The following is a 21,461-nucleotide window of genomic DNA, read 5'->3' on the forward strand; positions in this document are numbered from 1 at the left end:
AATATCACTTTCCATCATGAATGTACCCCCTCCTGTCCCTAAACATTTTTATTACTGTTCTACCAATTCCCTTCAACTTGCCACTATTTTTGTGGCAATAAAATGCCCTAGACCTCAGTTGTTCATGGACCTTTCCAGCCCGATCAACCCATTTCCAACGCAAATGGATTAATCGCATGTGCCCCCATTTTATTAAACTGAATGAGGAGACACCTACATTTGCCCAACTACAGCACCAAGCACTGGTAACCATTTTGATAAGTCACTCACCTCCCCCTCCATGCTGCTGATTCTCACTAATTCATTGAGGATCAGTAAGGCACCGTGGATTCGGTCATCACGATTCATACCCTTCTCCTTGGCCAAGGTCTCATCGAAACCTTTCTCTGCCTCTTCATATGTGTGCTGAACAAAGATAATAGCAACCTTAACACAGACCAAGTCCCCAACACAGAACAAGGGAGCACAGCATGTCAATAGTTACTGGGAGCCTGTAACTTCTAGGAATGGCTACAAACCTCAGCAGACCAACATTAGAATAGAGTGCTGAATAGTTCTGACCCAGTCTACTCTGGAAGCCAAACTGTTTTCAACAGGAAGGGTGGTCAGGGAGACCTGTGTCTTTCATCTTCTCCCAAAAGCACGCCATTATTATAGCGTACTTGGGGATTATGTGAAGTGTGTGTGAGGCCTTTCATTTCTTGGCACCTCAGTCAGGTTGCCAGTATGGCACATGTTCAGCTCAAACTAATTTGACAAAGTGAGATCGCTTTGTTCAAGCCACAGGTGGATTTAGAACTGTTCATTGCCAAGTAAGTATGACCCCTGTCTACAGTGTTGTAAACGTGCCATTTCTGACTGGCTCTTTGATCACTGATGCTGAAGACATCCTGAGGTAGCAGAACCCAGAACGCCTGTGTGTGTGCTCCATTGAGTGTTCTGTTCTACTGCTGGCAACAAGTTACAGAAAGTATGGTAGATCTCTGGTGGAATGGAGTGTCTTACATGCTTTTGTAGTGGGTAGTGGAAACAGTTTGGTTCAGCCTGCTCTAGAGGCCAAACCATTTTCAACCCTGATTGAGAGAGGCCAAACCCTACGGACATATAGGGATCAGTCTCTTGGCTTTTGGTGCTGCCACTGAAGCCTTTCTGAGCTTTGGGGGAAAGCTGTTCCAAAATGAAGGGATTCTTTCCTTACTCTGTACCACTGTGGCTTCTGCATCTCTTTTGGCTCCCGCTGGGTGGTGAGGATAAGGCAGGCTCGTAAGGCAGAGACGGCCCCTTCTCGGATGGCCTGCTTGGGATCCCATACAGCAACAAAGATGTTGTCGAAGAATGGCTGCACTTGCTGGAAGAAGAAGGTGGGCACGCTGATTGCCAGCTCACGCAGGACCAGAACCTGGAGAGAAGAGAGATGATGGCGTTAGTTTCTGAACTCCCATCTGTGCCTGACACCTTTCCTGTGTCTGTCCTCTCTGTTGAGAACACAAGTTTTTTGGGGGCAAGGACAGTCTATCTGCTCTGCATTTGTACAATACCTACCATAATGGGGCCTCATTCTTGGCTGGTCCCAAGGGACTATCATAATGAACACGATTAATGGCAGAGCAGCGAGCCCGCATCATATAGATATACAATGGCAGCCATTCCAGCCCCAGCCAGCTCTCAGTCCCTCCACCCCCTCATCTAGGCATAGTTCCCATCTCCACCACTCATGAGCAGCCAGCCCTTTCCCAGGAAGGCTGACGAAGAGTACGTACAGCTGCGTGTCTTCGACTTTCATTCCTATCAGCTCCCAGCCACTCCAGTGCCCGTTTCACCTCGAACTCCACATACTCTGCCGTGAAGGTATCACCTGCCATAGCAAGGCGCCCGATGGCCTTGGATGCCATCTCCATGACGACGGGGTCATTGGAGGGGAGGAGATTCCGAAGGTAGTTGGCAAACCTGCTGATGCGGGTGGCATTGCCTCCTTCAACGCCGATAAGGCTCGCTAAAGAGAGGGAGAACAGGGGTGAAAGCTCTGCCACTGAGTAACTGCCAAACAGTAGGGTAGTCCCTGGAGTAGAGTTAGTATTCCCTATCCATTCTTTAGAGACTCCCATTATGTCTTCCTAAACCAGCAATCCACCAGAGAAATCAAGCAACAGGAAAGGGTCACCAGTCTTAAAGTCAGAATTTGTTTAGTAAACAGGGAAGTTTACCAAGTAGTTTCCACAGGACACAGCTTTTCCCATTTTTAGTTTTTAAAAAAAAAATCCGCCCTTGAATCGTGGACCATTCCCAACGGACAGGCATCCACATGCAACCACTATGACCGGCCCCCTTCTTGGCAGTCTCAGTAGAGGCGCCAAGGACTGAATGGACAAAAGGAGACTGAACTCCCCCCTCACCCCTAGAGATGGTCCCTCCAGTTCAAAGTTGAGGCACACTGGCAGGGGGCAGTGTGGCAGAAGCTTGCACTGCCAGTGCCCGGGTTGTACCTGCTCTGTAGATAAAGAGGCCATCAGTGTCCAGGGTTGTCAATCCGGAACCTTTCAACAGCACTAAATTCACAGAAACAATTTTAAAGTGATACTGTCAGCTTTGAAATCAGATGCTGTCAACAAAGATTTCTTTACCTAAGTTACTTCCACCACCTCCTGCCACCTTGCGGTTGGTTTGGTTACGGCTGGTGAAATCAACCCACACGCAGTTTCTATGTAGTTATCAAAAATCTAACGCTAAGGATAGGGGGTTTTTGTTTGGAAGGCTGTGTTTTTATACAAGTTACCTGCATCCTTGCATGTCACAATGTCTGGGCAGCTTTGCCACGTAAGAACGAAAGCACAACAGAGCAATTGAGGGAGACACTGAACAAAATGAAGGCAAAAGCTATTTGGATCCCTCCACAGGGATGGGGGCTGTTGCCCTTGAGACCGGTGACTTTAAATAAAAAAGAATTAATGTTCTCAAGCAACAAGTCTTTGCCTACTGTGATCACCAATAAAACTGGACACTACGGGAAACATTTTCAGAAGTGCTCAGGGCCAGATTTTAAGTGCTCAACACCCACATCTGGGGTCAGATTTTCAAGGGCTGAGTTTTAAAGGAGGCACCAAAAGGGCCAGATTTTCAGAATGCTCAGCACCCAGCAGCTCCCATTGTGCCACTCACGGTCAGATTTTCAAAACAGCTCTGCATTCCACATGCATCCAGCACGCTGAACTCTCATAAATATACTGGGCACCTCTTGTGGGTACAGAGTTCTTTTGACAATCTGTCCCTATATAACAGCGATTTGAAGAGGAAGCTCACCAGAGGCGCTTAAGTCCTTCACTCACCTATAGCCAGAATGCCTCCTTTCCTCTCGTTTGCATCGGAACTTGAGACCAGTTCAAATATGTGGTGATTCAGCTGATCGTAGAAGCGGGTCGATTCCTCCTGGCTCATCTGCACAGAAAAGAGAATCCAGACCAATTTACAACCACTCCTCTACTACACATACCCCAGATAAAGAAGGGCTACAACACTTTCCAGGGCTCCTCAACTCAAAAGCAGTAAATTAACTGTGGGATTCAAGCCCAGAGGAAGCAATGACATATCTTGCCCGTGCCCCTGCCCTGTTAACCCAACCCGTTTCATTGCCTGCCTGTGCCCGTCCGATTCCAGTACCTACCTCGGCATCCCAAATCTCCACTGCTCCAATTATCCTAATGACACACCTCACTCCCCCACCAAATAGTAGAAACATGTCTCCCCAGCTAATTAATGCTGCTCCCACATCTGCAGCACTCACCTCACGGAGCTCCATGGTAACATAATGCTGCAAGTCCTTGGCGGCTTTTGCCCTGATTTCTTCGTTGCGGCTCTTTAGGCCGCTGGCAAATTGCTGGAGGATGGACACTGTGCTCGACATGGTGGCGGCGAGTTGGGGCTCGGGGCATCAAGACCAGTGGATCCTTCAGACAGAAAACCTGTTTATTGCTTTTGGCTAGTGCAGAAGCCAACCACAACTCCCTCTGTAACACTGCTTCCAAATACACATTTCATGAGAAACAGGGGGTGTTCAGATGCCACAGTAGGCGCAGAGACCCCATCAGCTATAGGACAGGGATACAGGCTCCTCAGATCTCGGCTCGCTAGCTCCTTCAGTGCATCCTAACCAAACAGGTCCTAGCTCAGCCACTGGGACTCTCACAGAGTCTTAGCCCAAAGCACTTACGCGTGACATGCTCAAATCAAATCCCTGCCCAAATACCAAGACGGGGTCGTGCTTCAGAGGTGTTCCCAGTCATGCAAAGTTACAAGGGGCGTAAGGACCCCTTGGTGTGCCTGTCAACATCCTCATTCCTTCAGTTTGCTCCTCTACCACCCCTTTCATCCAAGAACCACAAAGTTCTTTACAAACACAATCAGGCCTCAACATCCCGAGGAGCTGATAAGCGTTATTACCTCCCATGTATATTTATGGGCTGAAAGTCTATTCGTGCCAGCAACAGTCACTGTGACGGGAGGTTTAACGTCGTGCATGCTCTCCTGGAGACCACTGCCATGGGTGCATTATTTTTTTTTTTTAAGTTTAAAAACAAACGGTTTAGAAAGGGGGAAACTGAAGCACGGGTCAAACACTTGGCTGCAGGGCAAACAGCAGATCCCTGGCGGAACTGGGACTAGAACCATCGGGGTCCTGGCTTCCTATTCCTCACTAACCACTGGACCAACCTTGCCTCCTTAAAACCCCTGCAGACAGCAGAGACCCCTGCGGAAGAAGAGCCCGGGTGGGATTTTTCCAACTACCAGCCCCTCGCTAGAAGCCACGACCAGCTCCCCGGCTTCGCACCGTGGAGGAGCAGCCTGGCTAGGTCTCCCGGTCCCTGGGCAGGGAAATGCAGGAGCGGTGCACCCCAGCCAGCGGCGGTTTCGGGGGGGAAAGGGGCGAGGGCGGCGGGCCGAGCCGGGATCAGCCAGGCCGCCGAGCCTGCGCACGCAGCCCAGGGCAGAGGCCCGGCCCGCATCGGCGGGGGGCTCAGAGCCAGCCCTGAAACCAGCCGGCGCAGCCCCAAGGCCACGGTCCCAGACGGGCGCAGGGCGGGGAGGCCTCGGCAGGAGAGCGGCGGGCGCTGCTCGCGGCTGGGGCCCGGGCAGGGGGAGAGGTCAGCGCGGGCAGTGGCGGGCGCTAGCCCGGGGGAGTCGGGCACCGCCGTGTCGCGGGGGAGAGACCTGTGGGAGGCCCCCTGCCAGCGCCTCTCGGCTGGCCCGGAAACGCCCCCCCCGGGCAGCGCTGGCAGGGGTCCGGCTGCCGGGCCGGGCCGCCCCCTCCTGCGGCTGCCGGGGGGCCTAGGCCAGCACGGCCGGGCCGGGGAGACGGAGGGGGGAAGGGAGGTGGGGGGGGGGCACTTCCCAGGCCCGGATTGGAGCCCCGTACTCACCGCCTCCGCCCGCGCCACCGGCCCCTAGCGACCGGGTCCCCAGCTTGGGCCCCGGCTTTCCCCTCCCCCTGCTGCCGCCGGGCCGGCGAAGTACTGCCAACCAATCGGCGCTAAGGAGAATCTGACTGGCAGATCCAGTAGCCAATAGTGTTACGGGAAAGGAGACATTACTAGGAGAGCGTGGCTCCACCCCCAAATAAGCCCGAGGGGGCGGGTTCAGTCGCGGTGGACCCATCAAAGGACAGATGGTGATAGACTGACAGGTAGCTGCATCAATAAGAATCTGGATTCTGCTTGATTGGTCAAAATTCAGCGTTTGCCCCGCCTTTGGAAAGTGTCCTTTGCTTCCGCCCTCTCTGAAGCTACATTCGATTGTGCGCATGCGGAAATGGGAGACGAGTCGCTTTTTTTTTTAAACGCTGAGACCGCAGGAACACTTGGCCCTTCTATCCCCTTCACCCCCAGCTCCTCTACTGCTCTGGGTGCAGCAATGAAAGGAGTCTCCCCGTTCCAAGGCATCTCCAGAGCCGTTTCTGAAGAGCACCAAGGGCACCAGAAAGGTTGCATTACCGTAATGGCACATATAGAAGCTATCTGCTTCTGTTACACCCAGTCTGCCTAACAGTGGAAAACTGCGTCATAGCTATAATAATCTATACAAAGTGTTTAATGTCCACTGTTTAACACTAGTGTTAAGGGTTAAGTGTTCATGTAAACAGACTTGCCATTGAATTAATAGCTAATAATTTAATCAGCGTGACTCTCATTAAGTTTACAGGCTTTTCCACTGTCACTTAGTACCAGATTATTTGAGTACTGGCTCTCCCACATATTAATCCCTGCGGATTGTTATCCCCATTTAGCAGATTGGGGAAACTGAGTCAGAGAGGTTTGACTGATCGTTCAAGCAACGGCACAGGTAGGCTCTTCTGCTTGCATGAGTCTAAGGGGCTGCGTGTGCATGGACATAGGGGTCTGTCCATGCGGACTCACTGGACAAGGACCTAAGTGACTTGCTTAAAGGGATGTAGTAAGTTAGTGGCAGGGAGAGGGCTACATCCCAGATCTCCTCATTCCCTTTCTAGGTATGTCCACTGACATTCTAAATCCATTGCCCTATCATAAAGGATGGCAATAGACTCACTGCCCAAATTACACACCTGCCTGATTGTTCAGAGATTCCTTCTACACCGTCACAGCCATAAACTTCCCCTGAAGCACCCAGTTTGATTGCTTCTTTATTTTAACCGTTCTTTAGGCTTTCAGACTCAGCCTGTATTCTACCACATGCATCACCTTCAGCCCAACCCACCAGCACTTCTTCAGGAGCAACACACACCACGAAAGGTCTATACAATGGCAGCCTTCATGGTTTCTTTGATCTACAGCACTCCAATCTCTTTCTATAGGGAAGTGCTGTGAACAATGTGATGTCTCATAACATGTTATTTTAAGCAGGATCCTGGTGGATGGATAAGTCCCCTTTCAGCAGATGACTGTGGGTTGTCCTCCTCAATTAGAGATCAAGTTATGGCTTGACCTGACCAATGCAGGGTGCCCTTAACTTCCATAGTGGCTGGGACCCTCAAGAGGATGGATTGCATGGTTTAGGGGAGCAGTGGAGATACACTGAAAAACCCTGAATTTTTGTTTCATTGTGTTGATACAATTTTGTTCATAGCATCAGTGAGTAATGAGCTATTACTAATCAGCTCTCCATAAAACATATAAGCCTAAATGACCTTTATATTTCTGCAGGTTTAACAGGTCATGAATTAATCCTGAGGGGTTTTTTATACCAAGGGAATGAATTAATATCACAGCATAAATGTTTTCCTTAAAGGAAAGCTGCGCTAGCCTTTCTTAACACGTGGCAAAACACCCCGAGGCCTATCTTTGATCTGATCAGCTGATGAGATTTATTAGCGATGGCACATAGGATTTATAATGCCGTTCAACCAAGAATCTCAAAACACTTTACAAGCCTAGGCAGGCATGAACGTCCTCATTCCACAGATGAGGAAACCGAGGCATAGAGGTTAAGTGACTTGCACGAGGCTAAACAGTGACTCAGTGGAGCTAGGAACCTGGTGCTTTTAAATCACTAGAGCTCATTTTGGAGGCCCTGATCCTGCAATAATGTGCATCAAGGGGGTTCTGCTCCGCACGGGCAGACGGGCCTAGCTGTGCTGATCACATCAGGTGCATGGCACGTGTGCGCAGAGGGATAAGACCCAAGGCTCGCTGCCACATCCCCGTTCTGTCAGACAGTTACCGTGGCTGATCCTCCTTCCCCATCCCTGCCTGCACTTGTTAAAAGCTCAAGGTGGGGAGGCCTTTATCCAACTCACCAGGGTGAAATGCTGCGGTCCTAGACTGGCTGTTCCCTGTGGTTAAAGCAGGGGGACGGTCAGGGGTTCAAGCTCTGGGTGACCCTGAAAATTGGTTTTAACAGCCCTGGCCGCCCGGTATTCGCAATCCCTTCCCTTGCCTCTCCAGCAGCAGGCGGAACCTCGAGTGGTGCCCTTGTTTCCAGACGGGCAGGCCTGGCGGGGAGCGCAAACTCGGCCCTACTTGCGCAGGGTTCCTCCTTGAACCGGAACCGGAAGTGCAAAAGAGGCCATGATTGTTCAGGTTGCCCATCTGGGCGCTTCTTTGGCCCTGATTTGCCGCGGGCGCTTATCGGCTGCCCCGCGCGGCCGCCAGCCTGGTGTGTGGGGACTGCCGTGCGCGTGCCCGGCCAGCGCACGCGCGGGAACAAGATGGCGGCGCCGTGCCGAGGTTGTCATGGTCCCGCGTGCCCGGCTCTCCCGTGAGCGGCCCCGGCCCCGGCCCCGGCCCCGCAGCAGGTGAGGGCGGGAGAAGGCTGAGCACCACCCCCGGGCTGGGAGCCGCCCGCTAGCGTAGGGAGCCCCGCACCCGGGACTGCTCCCCTTCTCCAGGGCGTCCCAGCGCTCCCCACTGCCCGGGGGCCTTTCCCGCCCGCAGGGGATGCCGAGGTCGGGGGAACCGGGCTCTAGCACTGAAGCGCCCCCCGTGGAGGACGGAGCCGGGGGAAAGGCCTCGCTTCTCCGCCCGGGAACGGGCCTGTCCCTCGCGCTCTGCTCCGCGGACCGGCTGTCGGCAGCAGCCGAGCCGAGCTCCGCCGGGTCCCACCCACCGCCCAGGCGCTCACTGACTCGGCCCGTGGGCAGGGCACGGCGGACCCAGGACGGTTGCGGGGCGTGGATCACCGCGCACGGGCTGGGCTGGGGCTGTCACCGGTGAGTCACTGGAGAGGTCCCGGGTTTCTTTCTAACGCGAACTCCCCCTCCTTTCCCAGGTCTCTCTCTCTCCAGCACCTTCTCGTGAGGCAGCTGCCTGAAGAGCATGGAGTCTGAGGGCCAGATGGAGAAGATTAGCATCAACGCCGAGGGCCCCAGAGGAGGTGATGTGGGAGAGCTTGGCAGCGGGCTGCTCAGCTCTGAGAAGAGCCATCTAGGCACCTGGAGGCAGAAATGTGCCGCCTACGTTCTGGCCCTGCGGCCCTGGAGCTTCAGCGCGTCTCTGACTCCAGTAGCCCTTGGCAGTGCCCTAGCCTATCGGTCCCAGGGATCCCTAGATCCAGGGCTGCTAGTGGGCAGTGCAGTGGCTGTCCTGGCTGTGCATGGAGCAGGTAACTTGGTTAATACCTACTATGACTTCTCCAAGGGCATTGACCACAAGAAGAGTGATGACCGGACATTGGTGGATCAGATCTTGGAGCCTCAGGATGTGGTCCGGTTTGGGGTTGTCCTCTATACCCTCGGCTGTATCTGTGCTGCCTGCCTCTACTGTCTCTCCACTCTCAAGCTGGAGCACCTGGCCCTGATCTACTTTGGGGGACTTTCCAGCTCCTTCCTTTATACTGGAGGTAAGGACTGTACTCAGTACTCTGTGGCAGGAATTGTGGGTGAAATGTACATCTAAGAACATAAGAAAGACCAGACTGGGTCAGATGAAATAGTCCGTCTAGCCCAGTATTCTGTCTTCCGACAGTGGCAAATGCCAGGTGCTTCAGAGAGAATGAACAGATCCATCCCCTGTTGCCCATTCCTATTTTCTGGCAAATAGGGGCTAGGGACACTTCAGAGCATGGTTTTGCATTCCTGTCCATCCTGGCTATTAGCCATTGATGGCCCTATCCCAGATGAACTTATCTAGTTCTTTTTTTTAACCCTGTTATAGTCTTGGCCGTTATGACATCTTCTGGCAAAGAGTTCCACAAGTTTGACTGTGCGTTGTGTGAAGAAATATTTCCTTTTGTTTGTTTTAAACCTGCTGCTTATTGATTTCATTTGGTGACCCCCTCCTAGTTCTTCTGTTATGAGAAGGAGTAAATACTTCCTTATTTACTTTCTCCACACCAGTCATGATTTTATAGACCTCTATCATATCCTCAACTTAGTCGTCTCTTTTCTAAGATGAAAAGTACCAGTTTTATTAATCTATCATTTGGAAGTTGTTTCATGCTCCCAATAATTTTTATTGCCCTTTTCTATACCTTTTCCAATTCCAGTATATCATTTTTGAGATGGGGCCACCAGATCTGCACGCAGTATTCAAGATGTGGGTGCACCATGGATTTATATAGAGGCAATGTATTTTCTCTCTTATTAGCTATCCTTTTCCTAATGATTCCCAAGATTCTGTTAGCTTTTTTGACTGCCCCAGCATATTGAGTGGATTGTTTTCAGAAAACTATCCACGATGACTCCAAGATCTTTTTTGAGTGGTAACAGCTAATTTAGACCCCATCATTTTATATGTGTAGTTGGGATTATGTTCTCCAATGTGCATTACTTTGCATTTATCGACATTGAATTTCATCTGCCATTTTGTTGCCCAGTTACCCAGTTTTGTGAAAATCTGGTGTATGTGAGCTGCCCCCTATGTTAATGAGAAATGTACCCTATATTAATGAGCAACATTGATATAGAGTAGGAACATGAAATTTTTTGTGTGGTTTATCAAAATAAAAATTTCTTCCGCCGCCTCAGTTCCTGGGCTGGGTGGTTGAAGAGACACCCAATGTTTAGCTCTCTGTAAGATTTAGCAGTTCGTAGGAATTGGAGGATATCATTTGAACGATGTAGCAGCTGTTAGTCCAACCTGATTGTTGAATCTGTTCAGGACCAGATTCTAATATCTATCGTCATGTTGTGTAGTGCCTTAACTCCACGTGTAACCCCATTGACTTCAGTAGGACTGCTAGTGGAATAAGGTATTCCAGATGGATAACTGGAATCTGCCCCTTAATCTTTGTTCACCGGTGAGACCGGAGAATTGCAGAAGGTGTATTTGCTTTATTATCCTTGGAAAGGGAAAAGAATAATCAGTTCTGGAGCAACAAAAGAGCATGTGTAACTTAGCCCTAGCTGTGTTTGTGCTGGCTGTTTTACAAACCTTTTTTTAGGAGCTGTTGATCTGTTTGAGTAACATCTATTGTCCTCCATAAAGTGAATTTCACTTGTTAACACTTTACACTTGTTTTTCTCTTGTTTCTTGCCACAGGAATTGGATTTAAATATGTTGCACTTGGTGACTTGGTGATCCTCATCACCTTTGGGCCCCTGGCTGTCATGTTTGCCCATGCAGTGCAGGTGGGCTATCTGTCTGTCTCACCACTGCTCTACGCTGTCCCATTAGCCCTCAGCACCGAGGCCATCCTGCACAGCAACAACACGCGGGACATGGAGTCTGACCAGCAGGCAGGCATTGTCACCCTGGCTATCCTCATTGGCCCCACGTTGTCCTACATGTTGTACAACACGTTGCTCTTCCTGCCCTACCTGATTTTCTGTGTCCTGGCCACGCGGTACACCATCAGCATGGCGCTGCCACTGCTCACCATGCCTATGGCCTTTTCGCTGGAGAGGCAATTCCGGAGCAGGAGCTTCAGCAAAATTCCCCAGCGGACAGCCCAGCTCAACCTCCTGCTGGGGCTCTTCTATGTTCTTGGACTCATGCTGGCACCAGCAGGCGTGCTGCCCAAACTGTGAGGGCGAGAGTGGCTGTAGCCCCGTGGCTCGAGCGCTCACGTCAGAGCTCGAGGTGCAAGTGGGGGTTTTTTACAGACGGTGGACAGAGCAAGAGAGCTAGCTTGAGCCAGTGACCCCATGTGAATTTTATGGGCTTTGGTCTTGTTGAGAGAAATGGTTTCTCTTGTACCAGAGATTTCCGATGGGGGTCTTAGGAAGTTCTCTGGGAAAAAGGCTCAATTGACTATGTGGCTCTGGCTTTCTCCAGGTCCTTATTGCAGTTCACCGTGAGGGCAGATAGACATTTCAAGGACTTGATGCTGCTGCCATTGAATTCAAAGGGACTTTCAGTATTAACTTTAATGGGAGCAGGGTTGAGTCTTAAATGTGAACAGTCCCTTCCCCTTCCAAGCACACTGAACCCTGATCTGAGAATCATCCCCTCACAACAAGAAAGGGATTCAGCAGCTCCACTCCAGTGCTATGGCACGTGCAAGTTGCACCTGAAATGCTTCTTTTTTGTCAGCATCTAGGTACAGCAGATGCTGCTACTTCACTCTCCTCATGATAAATCTTCATCCTCACCACCTGGTCTGGTTTTTTTACCCCCCTTTCTTGCCAAATCTTGAGCTTACACGTCCCAGCCTCATGGCTATATGAAATGGGGTGTGGGGGTGTCCATCCAGAACTGCTGACTTATGGAAGACAGCAGATTCTGGTGCTCCCACTACCAGATCTGCTAGTTCCTTTCCACCTAGGCGTTTCTAAAGCACCCATCACTGTGGTACTTAAGTGCTGAAACGGAACACAACTGGCCCATTGCACTGCGCTTTAAGCCAAAAGCAGTGAACTTCCACTCCCCCTTTAAGGAGCAAGGTGCCAGAAGTGCAAGTTGTACAGCTAAGAGGCTCACAACACTTGATGGAATGAAAAGTTCTGTTCTTGCTATTACCTTTATCTCAGGCTCAGACCCTTCTGCCTGAGGTGAAAGGGTCGTGGAGTTACAGGAAGCTTTCAGGCAGGGTGACAAAGCTCTGTAGACAGCTGCATATTGATTAACAGATACATGTGCTGTTGTGGCGAAGTCTCTAGTAGCGAATCATTTTCTAATTTTCATTTTCTTAAAGTCACTTGTCACCCTATTGTAAGGGAATTTGGTGGCACCAAGGGAGACAGATGGAGCATTGCAGGAAGGAGTTTAAATTACTGCCATGGCTTTGCACAGAAATCAGGAGAGTGAATTCTTCTTGCTGACAGGTTCCTTTTCCCATTTCCAGTGGGGACCACGGTTTTGATGACACTTGTGCGATGTGTTGGTCTGAATTTCTAGCTTACTCCCCAGGATGATGTGCTCAGTGGTGCTGGGTATTTTCCTGCATGTCCTTGCGCTCTCACCTCTGTTCTCCTGCAATGATACTAATAGAGCCCTCTGAAGAAGTACTATTCCCCACAATACATAGTGGTATGAAACACACAAGGCAAATACAGCTATGGGGACACTCCATTGATTCTATTGGGACACAGCAGGGATGAATTTGGCTCTCACTCATATTTTCCTGGGGTCACTGAACTCTGTTCTTCATTGGGAAAAGTTATTGGCTCCCTGCATGAAACGGTGAGTGGTGATGGTGAGTGTGGAGCACGTTATTCTTGAGCCAAAGAGAAGGGGTGTGAAGGGAGGGAGTTAACCAGTTTAACAAGCCTTTAGTTGTGATCAGTAAAGTCCAGCAGGGAGCGCAGTGTTGTTCCATATCTACCTTTGGTGTGTTACGGTGATGAAAGTTTATCTACCTGAGAGTGGTGGCTGCTGCTCAATACTGCATAGAATCGAGGAGTTCTGATAACTGCAAAATGGAGCTGCCTGGACAGAGATGTTATATAGGTGGCATCAAAGTGTTTGTTGCTTTGTACAATAGAGAACTTGGCTTTGGTTAGAAACCTATTCAGAAGGCATATAGGTTGATCTCAGCTGGAGGGAGAGAGGCATCTAGCAATACCTGGCAATGATTTTCTGGTCAAACATGCGCTTTCTTATTTCATTGCTGGCCTAGGGCTCCAGTGGGGTGGAGATGAGCATGAATCAGAGAACCACCTCAGTCTTCTGCCGTGCAATTGCTGAGACTAAGGAATAGAAGTGATGGCGAAATCAACCCCAGGCTATTTCCCAATAAAGCCCAGACCTGTGCTTCTACAAGATGGAATGGGTTGACCCGGTTAATCCCAGAGTGTATTGTTTGTAAGTCTCTCAGCAAATACATCCTGTGCCCTGTTCTTGTTTGTTATAATGATACGTCTAGCATTTATATAGCTACACTTTATTTGTGCAGTCTTCTGGCACGTACACTATGAACACACTAAGTTCTATTGCTTCTGACGGGAAGAATGTGAATAAGAAATTTGGGAGCTGTAGCTCTTACGGTAAAGGAGGGTGAACAGTCTAGAAATGGCCTTCAGTGGAACAACAACACACAACACTGGTGCTTTGGAAGATCTCTTCCTTACCAAAAAGAGAAAGGACTCCCAGTTAGAAAGTCTGCCTGCTGGTGGGAAAGACCAATGCTATTGCTACAGAGCTGGAGTGAGAAGTGACCAGCATGTGACTTAGGGTGTGGGGTAGTCTGTGTATGGCAAAGGAGTTGGAAACTGATGGATTCTAATCCCACCACCTCATTTTTCCTCTCTGGTGGCCTTGGGCAAGCCACTTAGCCTCTTTGTGCCTTGGTTTCTCCATCTGTAAAATGGAGCTTACCCTTGTCTACCTCACAGCATGTTGTGGGGGTTAATGTCATGTTGATAAAGAGCTCTGAAGGTGAGAAGTGCTATATCTATGCTGGGTATTTTCTCAGGCATTCTGCTTCTCAAGCCTTGTTTATATGGGAAAAAATTTTGGTATCACATAAGGCGTGAATTTAAACCAGTAAAGTTACAGTGATATAACTCCCATCTGGACACTCCTATTCTGGTATGAGAGGGCCCTTTTTGGTTTAATTTATGTTGCTTGTGACAAGATTTAAGTGAAACAAAAACCATTCTTGTGTGTCCACATGGGGATTTATACAGGTATCATTGGTAAAACTTCCCATATAGACAAACCCTAAATCAGCCTGTCTTACAGGGTCTGAGCTAAGGATACTGGGTGTCCAGCACCTCTTCTGATCATAGGCCTTTTCAGCCTTGATTAGGCCTCTTGCAATAAGCTGTATTGCTGTGGGCTGGGTCTCTGCTGGTAGCCAAGCAGATCTGTAGCACATCTGTCCATCTTATGTATTAAGACGCCTTCTGACCTCTCCTCTTGCCCAGGCAGTGGTTCAGTGAAGTGTGTAAATGTTCCATTGTTAACAAGCTATGGTTAATAATTTTAAATGGCTCCGTGTTGTGTTTTTGGACTTGGATCTGAGTGTTTTCCTGGGAGAACATGTTCCCTATGGACACTCCCCTGCACAGCCTTGGCGTGGAAGCACTGGACAGCGCGTATCATAGGTATGCATGAGGCAGGCTCCTTGGATCACAAGAGTCCTCCTGTGTACCAGACAGCCCTGTCCTTGTGTCGTGGGATAATAAGTTTAATAGTAAGGACAAACGTATGTTCTAGGACTGATGTTATATGTTTTTGGTGATCTATCAACAGAGTCCTCTTTGGGATACGGTTTTCTATGCAGAGCACTGTTGAGCTGAAATTTGTAATGAGACTTCATTTGAACTTTGTCTTTTTAATAAAAATAAGCAAGTCTGTCAACACCTGCCTGTTCTCCGGCTCTTCCTATGTCGTAGTCCCCACTCCTGATTCACTGGCAACTTTTTAGATGGTCTCATTTGCGCCACACATCTTTGGCAGCATGCTGCTCCTCCCAGTAGCCTCTCATCTGTGCCATAAGCCAGAGTAAAAGGTTATTGGGAAGCTTTCTGGAGTAGCTGTGGTCATTAACACCTGCTCATGATGCAGGAATCTTGAGCCTCTTCAGTCTCATTCTGCCACTCAAGTCATGTTTCTTTCTTTCTTTCTTTCTTTCTTTCACACAAGGCTGAAGCTATTGGGATGCTTTGGGGCAGAGTCCTTCAGGCTGTGCTACTGACTGGTGTGCAAGGTTTGTGTGTCTGAATGGGCAATGGAGGTCTGAGAGATTGGGAAATTTGTTTAACATGCTCATTTATGTTTTTCGTTTTGTGGATTCTGGTTTAAGCTGCCTCTGAGTTCCTTCCTTTGTTGCATCTATCTGCCACAGAGCCTAGGAGTTATAAACCCTGGTGGCAGGAAAAACTGCCCCAATGGACTAATGCTTTTACGTGCAGCATAATGCTGCTGTCGTTAGATTTTTCTGTGTTCACAGCCTGACTTCATAGCCCATAAATAATTTTTAGCAGTTTATAAAAAGGCTGCTGTTAATCCCTTATTTATGTCTCAACAGGTAGCATGGTGTAGAAGAAGGAGTTTGGGACAAAGAGTAAGAACGCCTGCATTCTAGTGCTGACTTGCTCTGTAATTCTAGACGTGACTCTGTGCCATAGCTTGCCCGAGATGTGAAAAGGGACTAATCTGCCTGTTAGCCAGCCTGACTCCATGCAACAGGGGTTAGGGCACCGTTCTGGGCACCAGGGGTCAGTGGTTCAAGTACCACTGGGTCCTCCTGGAGCCATCTCTGTCATCGACTCACCTCACTGGTTGCAATTCAAAGGACTGTTTGGAGGCTTGCTCTGCGTACAGCACCATGGGGAAGTAAAGCACTATAAGTGTGAAGCTTCAGTATAGCCTCTGTCACTGTGAGGGATCATGAAGTGCTTTGCAGACACTGGGCCCAATGAAAAGATGATGTAGACAGTGGGGGTGGGATGTAACTTACCTGCACTGGGGCAAAAGGCAGGGTTGTAGCTGGGATTGGGACTGCCTTTTCTTCTGTTGGCTACTGTGTGTACTTCACCCCGACCTCCAGCCCTCTTAACCTGGTGGCAGCCCCATGGTGTCACACCCCCTTTTACTAGCTCAGTTAAAGTTCCACCCACGTACACTGATTTATCACTGACCCCATTTAATCTACCACTGAATTCACTTATTTTTGAGACTTTAATGATCATGTGAGGGCAAGCCCTGTGTTTTTTACAAGAAGGCTGCAGCATTGTGTCCTTCTCAGTCCGTGCTGGGGCCTGCAGCACAGCTCTGCCTTGAAGGAACTATTACTCCATATGGGCAGGTCTACACTTAAAGTGCTGCAGTGGCGTGGCTGCGCTGCTGTAGCACTCAAGTGAAGATGCTCCTCCACTGACAGGAGAGCTTCTCCTGTTGGCATAATTAATCCACCTCCCCTAAAGGCAGTAGCTGTGTCAACAGGAGAAGCTCTCTTGGTGACGTAGCGCTGTCTACATGGGGGGTTAGGTCAGTATAATGGCATCGCTCAGTGGTGTGAAAAATAGACACCCCTGAGCGGCAGCGTTCTACCGATACAGGTCTGTAGTGTAGACTTGCCTATGGAGACATTAAGCAGGTAGAGGAAGGCTCTTCTTCCTAAATTGTCTTTTGTTTTTATTAGCTAGAGTGCCGACTGAATTCCTTCCCTGCCCACTTCCCCCTTGCAAGTTTATTTAATCCTCTAATGGCCTCAAAATGAGACTGCTCTGCTCTATAATAAAGAGCTGTCAGGCAAATTCCTCCATGATTGGTGGCTTGTCATCCTTTTCATTAGAGGCTCTTCGCTCCTAAGGCAGATGTGACAGTGTGCCTGAGGTTGAAACTTGGAGAAGTCTCAGCCCTTGGCATTTTCCACCCTTCTAAGCTTAACGGCTGGGTTTTGACAGCAAAAAATATGTGCGCGTCTTATCAGGCTTGGTAGATTTTTATTTTTTTAATAATTTTGACTGATAATGCTAATGCTTATTTTTAAGCATTTTTTTCTATTTTTTTCATTTACATTTTACATTTGTGCAAAATTATAGGCTTTAAGCATTTTTAAATTTTTATAAATTTACATGTTCATTGTTGAGGAAAATTATGGGGGTATTGGACAATAATTATTTAATGATAGCAGACCTTGAGATTTAAAAAGTTAAAGCTTGATAACCAGTAAAATGCAAGTCATCAACATCACATGTAAAAATATACGAAGCAAATACCCTTAAATCATGCTCTAATAAGTTCTCAAACAGCATTTTTCTTTCTTTGCCTATCTGTGCATTTTGATTATCATCTATGGAAACGCATATTGTCAGTTTGTGTGTGAATGGTGAAATGGATGTTTACCGACCTTTACTGATAAAAATCAAATTCTTCCAAGCCTACTTATCTCTCCACCCACGCTCATGTGGATATGGGCCCGATCCTGCTGTCTTGAAAGTTAATGGGAGTTTTGTCACTGACTACGGCCTTGTCTACATTACAGACTTGCAAAGGTCTAGTTAAACTGGGGGTTTACTTCAGTTTGACTTAAACCCATTCCTAATAAATTTAAGATTGTCAGGATTATTTTCAGTTTAACTAAAGACTGTCTACACAGCCTATTACACAGGGTTAACTAAATCAGTTTAAAATCATACTTTAAGTTAAAGCCATCTTACTGCATCATACCCCAACTGAAAGAGCTCATTTGTAAGGATTGGAACCTTTCTGCTCCTGGCTCTCACCAGTGATTTTACTTTGTTTTCAGAGAAGGGTGGGTGGATGGCCAAGTTTAATGGGAACTTCTGTAATTAAATCCCATTTGCACAGTACCTTCCTACTGTGTATTACATCACTGTATGTGCAGTACAGTAATTTTTGTCATGAGGAGGTTTAAATGGCCTATAAATCAGAACCTTACTAGACTGACCCAAGACCAACAGGAAGCAGGCTGAGAGCATATTTGGTTCCTTGCTCCTTGAACTGTCTAGGTAACTATATGGCCACCATCCTCACAGTAGCTGGATTCCACATCAGTGGCTGTTATAACTAGATCAGCCATGGAATGCAAGAGGGGAGTTGGGATGTCAACTAAATTGTACAAAGCAAAAGGAATGGAGATAGGAAGCATTTTTAAAAGCCCTGTTAGTGGCTTCGATCTTCTCATTAGTTTCACGGGCAGTCAGAGAAGCTGCTCCCATAAAGACATGACTTAAGTATTGGGAGGGGTCAGAAAAATCAAATGCGCTACTGGATAGACACTAACCATGCAATGGCTGTAAGAAGATGGTTGAAGAGAATAGGAATTAAGTAATAGGGTTTGCACTGCCTTTTCCCCTCGGGGATCATTTTCACTCAGTGTTAACTCCAGTTAGCTAACGCTTCTTTGTGTGCTAGTTCTGTGCACTCCACAAACATTTGTTCCCAGAGACACGCATTTGTGGAGTCCAGGCTAGTCTTTACAAACACATTGGCTAACTCCAGTTAACAGGCTATCCGTTAACCTGCTGTAAAACCCTCTGGCGTAGATAAACCCTTACACTTAGAATTTGCTGTGTCTGTATGGTCCAAATGCATTGTGAATGGACTCTACGTGCGGAGTATTGAGTAAAAGTCAACTGTAATGTAGACCAGTTCTACACTAGGAGGGCTTTACTGACATAGCTATACCAGTGCGCCAAGAGCTCCTAGTGTAGGAGCAGTTGTGCTTTTGGTGGTATATATCAACAAGCAAAGGGAGATCCTTGCCAGTATAACCTCATGTACACCATGCCTTTTGCCGAAACAACAGGTCATGCCTCATCGCAACTGAGTTACTTAGTTGTGCCGGCAAATGTTTGCAAAATAGATCTGGGCAAAGTTTAAATAAATCTTTGGAAGTATTCACTGCTGGTGGGTTGAAGAGATGCATCTCTGTGTGTCTGAACAAGGGTCAGATTTTTTTCCCCCCTTTACTTTGAACAGATCACCTAGAAATCTCAGTGAATTTGAAGGCCTGATGCCTGTGCCCTAACTCTGTGCTAACGGCCCAAGCTGCCAGATCTTCCAGTGCTGACACCTATTAGTGCCTCTGAATTGAGATGAGGGGATTGCCTTCGTACATTATGAGCTACAAGAGCTAGACTTATTCCAGTGAGTTTAGGGAGGAAGTTAAACCTTCACTCCAAGACTCTTGCATCTTAAACTGACACTTGTGTCCTTGCAGCGGTGTTTCGGTTAATGTGCCTCCAGGACAGGAGAGTGCTGAGCTAGTGAAGTGTGGTAAATGCCTGCCACCCTTTCTGTGATGCGTATCTAAGTCAAGCCTGCCATTTTAGGTATTCGAGATTAGTTTGTGCATTATCCTCCAAAATGTAACAGCGATATGTGGCCGAGCTCAACTCAGAACTATTCCAGTGACGAGGAAACGTGGGCAGGTTCTTCTCATGAGGGCGCAGAGCCCAGTTTGCTGAGCCTCTTAACTGACGAAGGAGAACTCAGCAGACTGTTCCAGCACAGGTAGCAGCTTTGGCCTTTTGCTTATGCTCCTGTAATTGTTCTGTGCTGACGCCCCAACTCCTGGTCCACTCCAACTTCCGTCCTGCTAGCTGGATCAGAGGGTGAGACATCTGCTGGTCCAACTTTTTCCCCTCCTCTCCAGTATCCTGGGACTTTTGCAGGTTGTTGGTGGTCCTGAAGCATAGACTGCAGCCTCTCTTTCTAACTATGCCATTTTTCTCTTTAAAATTAGCCAGGAAGGTAAATGGAAGCATAGGTTTTCAGCTTTGTTTGGGGCTGCATTTCTGAAAGTTGCCTGAAGATGGCAGTATTGTACTGTGATCATTGGACTGTGGTGGAATAACTGTCTATGGCAGTGAAACTCAGCCCTCAGGGGTTCAGGAGCCAAATTAACGATTAAAAGAATCACAGTAGTGTGAATTCGTTGTTTCTTTTGCTATAGTGCTATATATTCCTATTTAAACAGTATGGCAGGGGAAATGTTTAATTTATATGTATACATTCTCATGGCAAAATGACTGACCAAGTATTATTATTTTATCAACTACAATTGGTTAATAACAAAGTAAAAGCATCCTGACGGGTTGTTAACTTTGACTGGTTAATAATTAAATCTCTCACACTTTTAATATCATGTGCTGCAAAGAGCCGCAGGAGACACATTAAAGAGTCACTTGCAGCTCGCGAGCCTCAGTCTGAATATCACTGGTCTGTGGTAACGGGCCATAGAAGTACCTGAGGGAGCTAGAAGACGCAGTATTTTTCTGCCTGCTGTGATCTCAGTGCACAAAATGAACTGGACAGAGTTCCCTCCAAAATGCTCTTTACAATTCTTTCTACAGAAGGCAGAGCCAGGGATGGCTGGAGAAGCTGCTCTTCTCCCTAGTGAACTGGTTCCAATCAGCACTGGAATGGCTGCAGCTTCCAATCGAGATTCACCGTGCCAGTTCACTGTCACTTAAAGTGGCGTCACTTGAAAGGGCATCCTGGACCCCTGCCCCACTGCACCTGCTCTTGTCTCCTTTACTAAGAGAGAATTTCTCTCTAGGTTGGGGAGAGGTGAGAACGCTCAGCAGATCGAACATATGTTGCACTTTGGAAATGTCTTTCTTGAATAATGGTGGTAAAGTTGCCTGTTATTGAAAAGCCTTAATGACAGTGTATGGAGGAATAGCACTGGCTCAGGAGTGCAAAGAGCTGAACCCACCCCCTTCGGCATCTGCTCGAGCTCCCTTTGGAGGAAGGAAGCAGATACAGACTAGTAGGGCTGGAAGATGAGGCTGAGCTGTTCCTGTACCGATATCATCAGGAGAGCTGGGCTGACCCAGACTAAAATAGGAAGGCTGGAAAGGTTCAGAATCCCCCTATCTTTCTAACAGGATGAAGTAGAATCCCAACTGCAGACACCCTGCTCAGTTTTGCTGTATGCGAGATCTGGATCCAAATGAGAACTATAGGGCTTGGGAAACAAACTCTAGATGCAGGGAAGCAGCTCAAATGGAAACCACCTACTGTTTATAAGGCTTGATGGGCCTCGTTGCTTTCATCTGGAGGGGGAAGAACATGACAGAGCAGCTAACCCAGAACTAATGCTGACCTTGTGCATGGCAGAAGGATCACTTTCAAATTGGCAGTGTGGATATGTACGTGCAAAGGGACTCTCTCAATCATGCAGCTTGGGGTGGGTAG

General features: G+C 48.2%; 2 protein-coding genes across 2 annotated transcripts in view; one reads left to right on the plus strand and one right to left on the minus strand.

Annotated features, from left to right (window-relative positions):
* The window catches only part of MTOR (mechanistic target of rapamycin kinase), a 105,297-nt gene extending 99,776 nt beyond the window's left edge, over positions 1-5,521 (minus strand). The window contains exons 1-7 of the mRNA XM_067567413.1: positions 5,412-5,521; positions 3,779-3,941; positions 3,324-3,432; positions 2,484-2,546; positions 1,761-1,993; positions 1,199-1,399; positions 271-405 (exon numbers count right to left, since the gene is read on the minus strand). Coding sequence (XP_067423514.1) covers positions 271-405; positions 1,199-1,399; positions 1,761-1,993; positions 2,484-2,546; positions 3,324-3,432; positions 3,779-3,898 — 861 coding nt within the window. The 5' untranslated portion in view covers positions 3,899-3,941; positions 5,412-5,521. The remainder of the gene's footprint in view (positions 1-270; positions 406-1,198; positions 1,400-1,760; positions 1,994-2,483; positions 2,547-3,323; positions 3,433-3,778; positions 3,942-5,411) is intronic.
* A 2,605-nt stretch (positions 5,522-8,126) lies between these two features.
* UBIAD1 (UbiA prenyltransferase domain containing 1) lies at positions 8,127-15,199 on the plus strand. Its single transcript, XM_067567415.1, has 3 exons — positions 8,127-8,260; positions 8,734-9,303; positions 10,944-15,199. Exons 2-3 carry the CDS (start codon positions 8,781-8,783, stop codon positions 11,429-11,431), a joined length of 1,011 nt encoding a protein of 336 aa, XP_067423516.1. The 5' UTR covers positions 8,127-8,260; positions 8,734-8,780; the 3' UTR covers positions 11,432-15,199.
* Positions 15,200-21,461: the final 6,262 nt, after the last annotated feature.

Source organism: Emydura macquarii, unplaced genomic scaffold (assembly GCF_026122565.2).
Source record: "Emydura macquarii macquarii isolate MOO-44397 ecotype Brisbane River unplaced genomic scaffold, CSIRO-AGI_Emac_v2 contig_2768, whole genome shotgun sequence".
NCBI lineage: Eukaryota > Metazoa > Chordata > Testudines > Chelidae > Emydura > Emydura macquarii.

Coding starts and splice junctions, on each gene's coding strand:
- UBIAD1 (XM_067567415.1), top strand. CDS start 8,781: ATGGAGTCTGAGGGCCAGATGGAGAAGATTAGCATCAACGCCGAGGGC. Junction 9,304..10,943: donor CTCCTTCCTTTATACTGGAG/GTAAGGACTGTA, acceptor TTCTTGCCACAG/GAATTGGATTTAAATATGTT.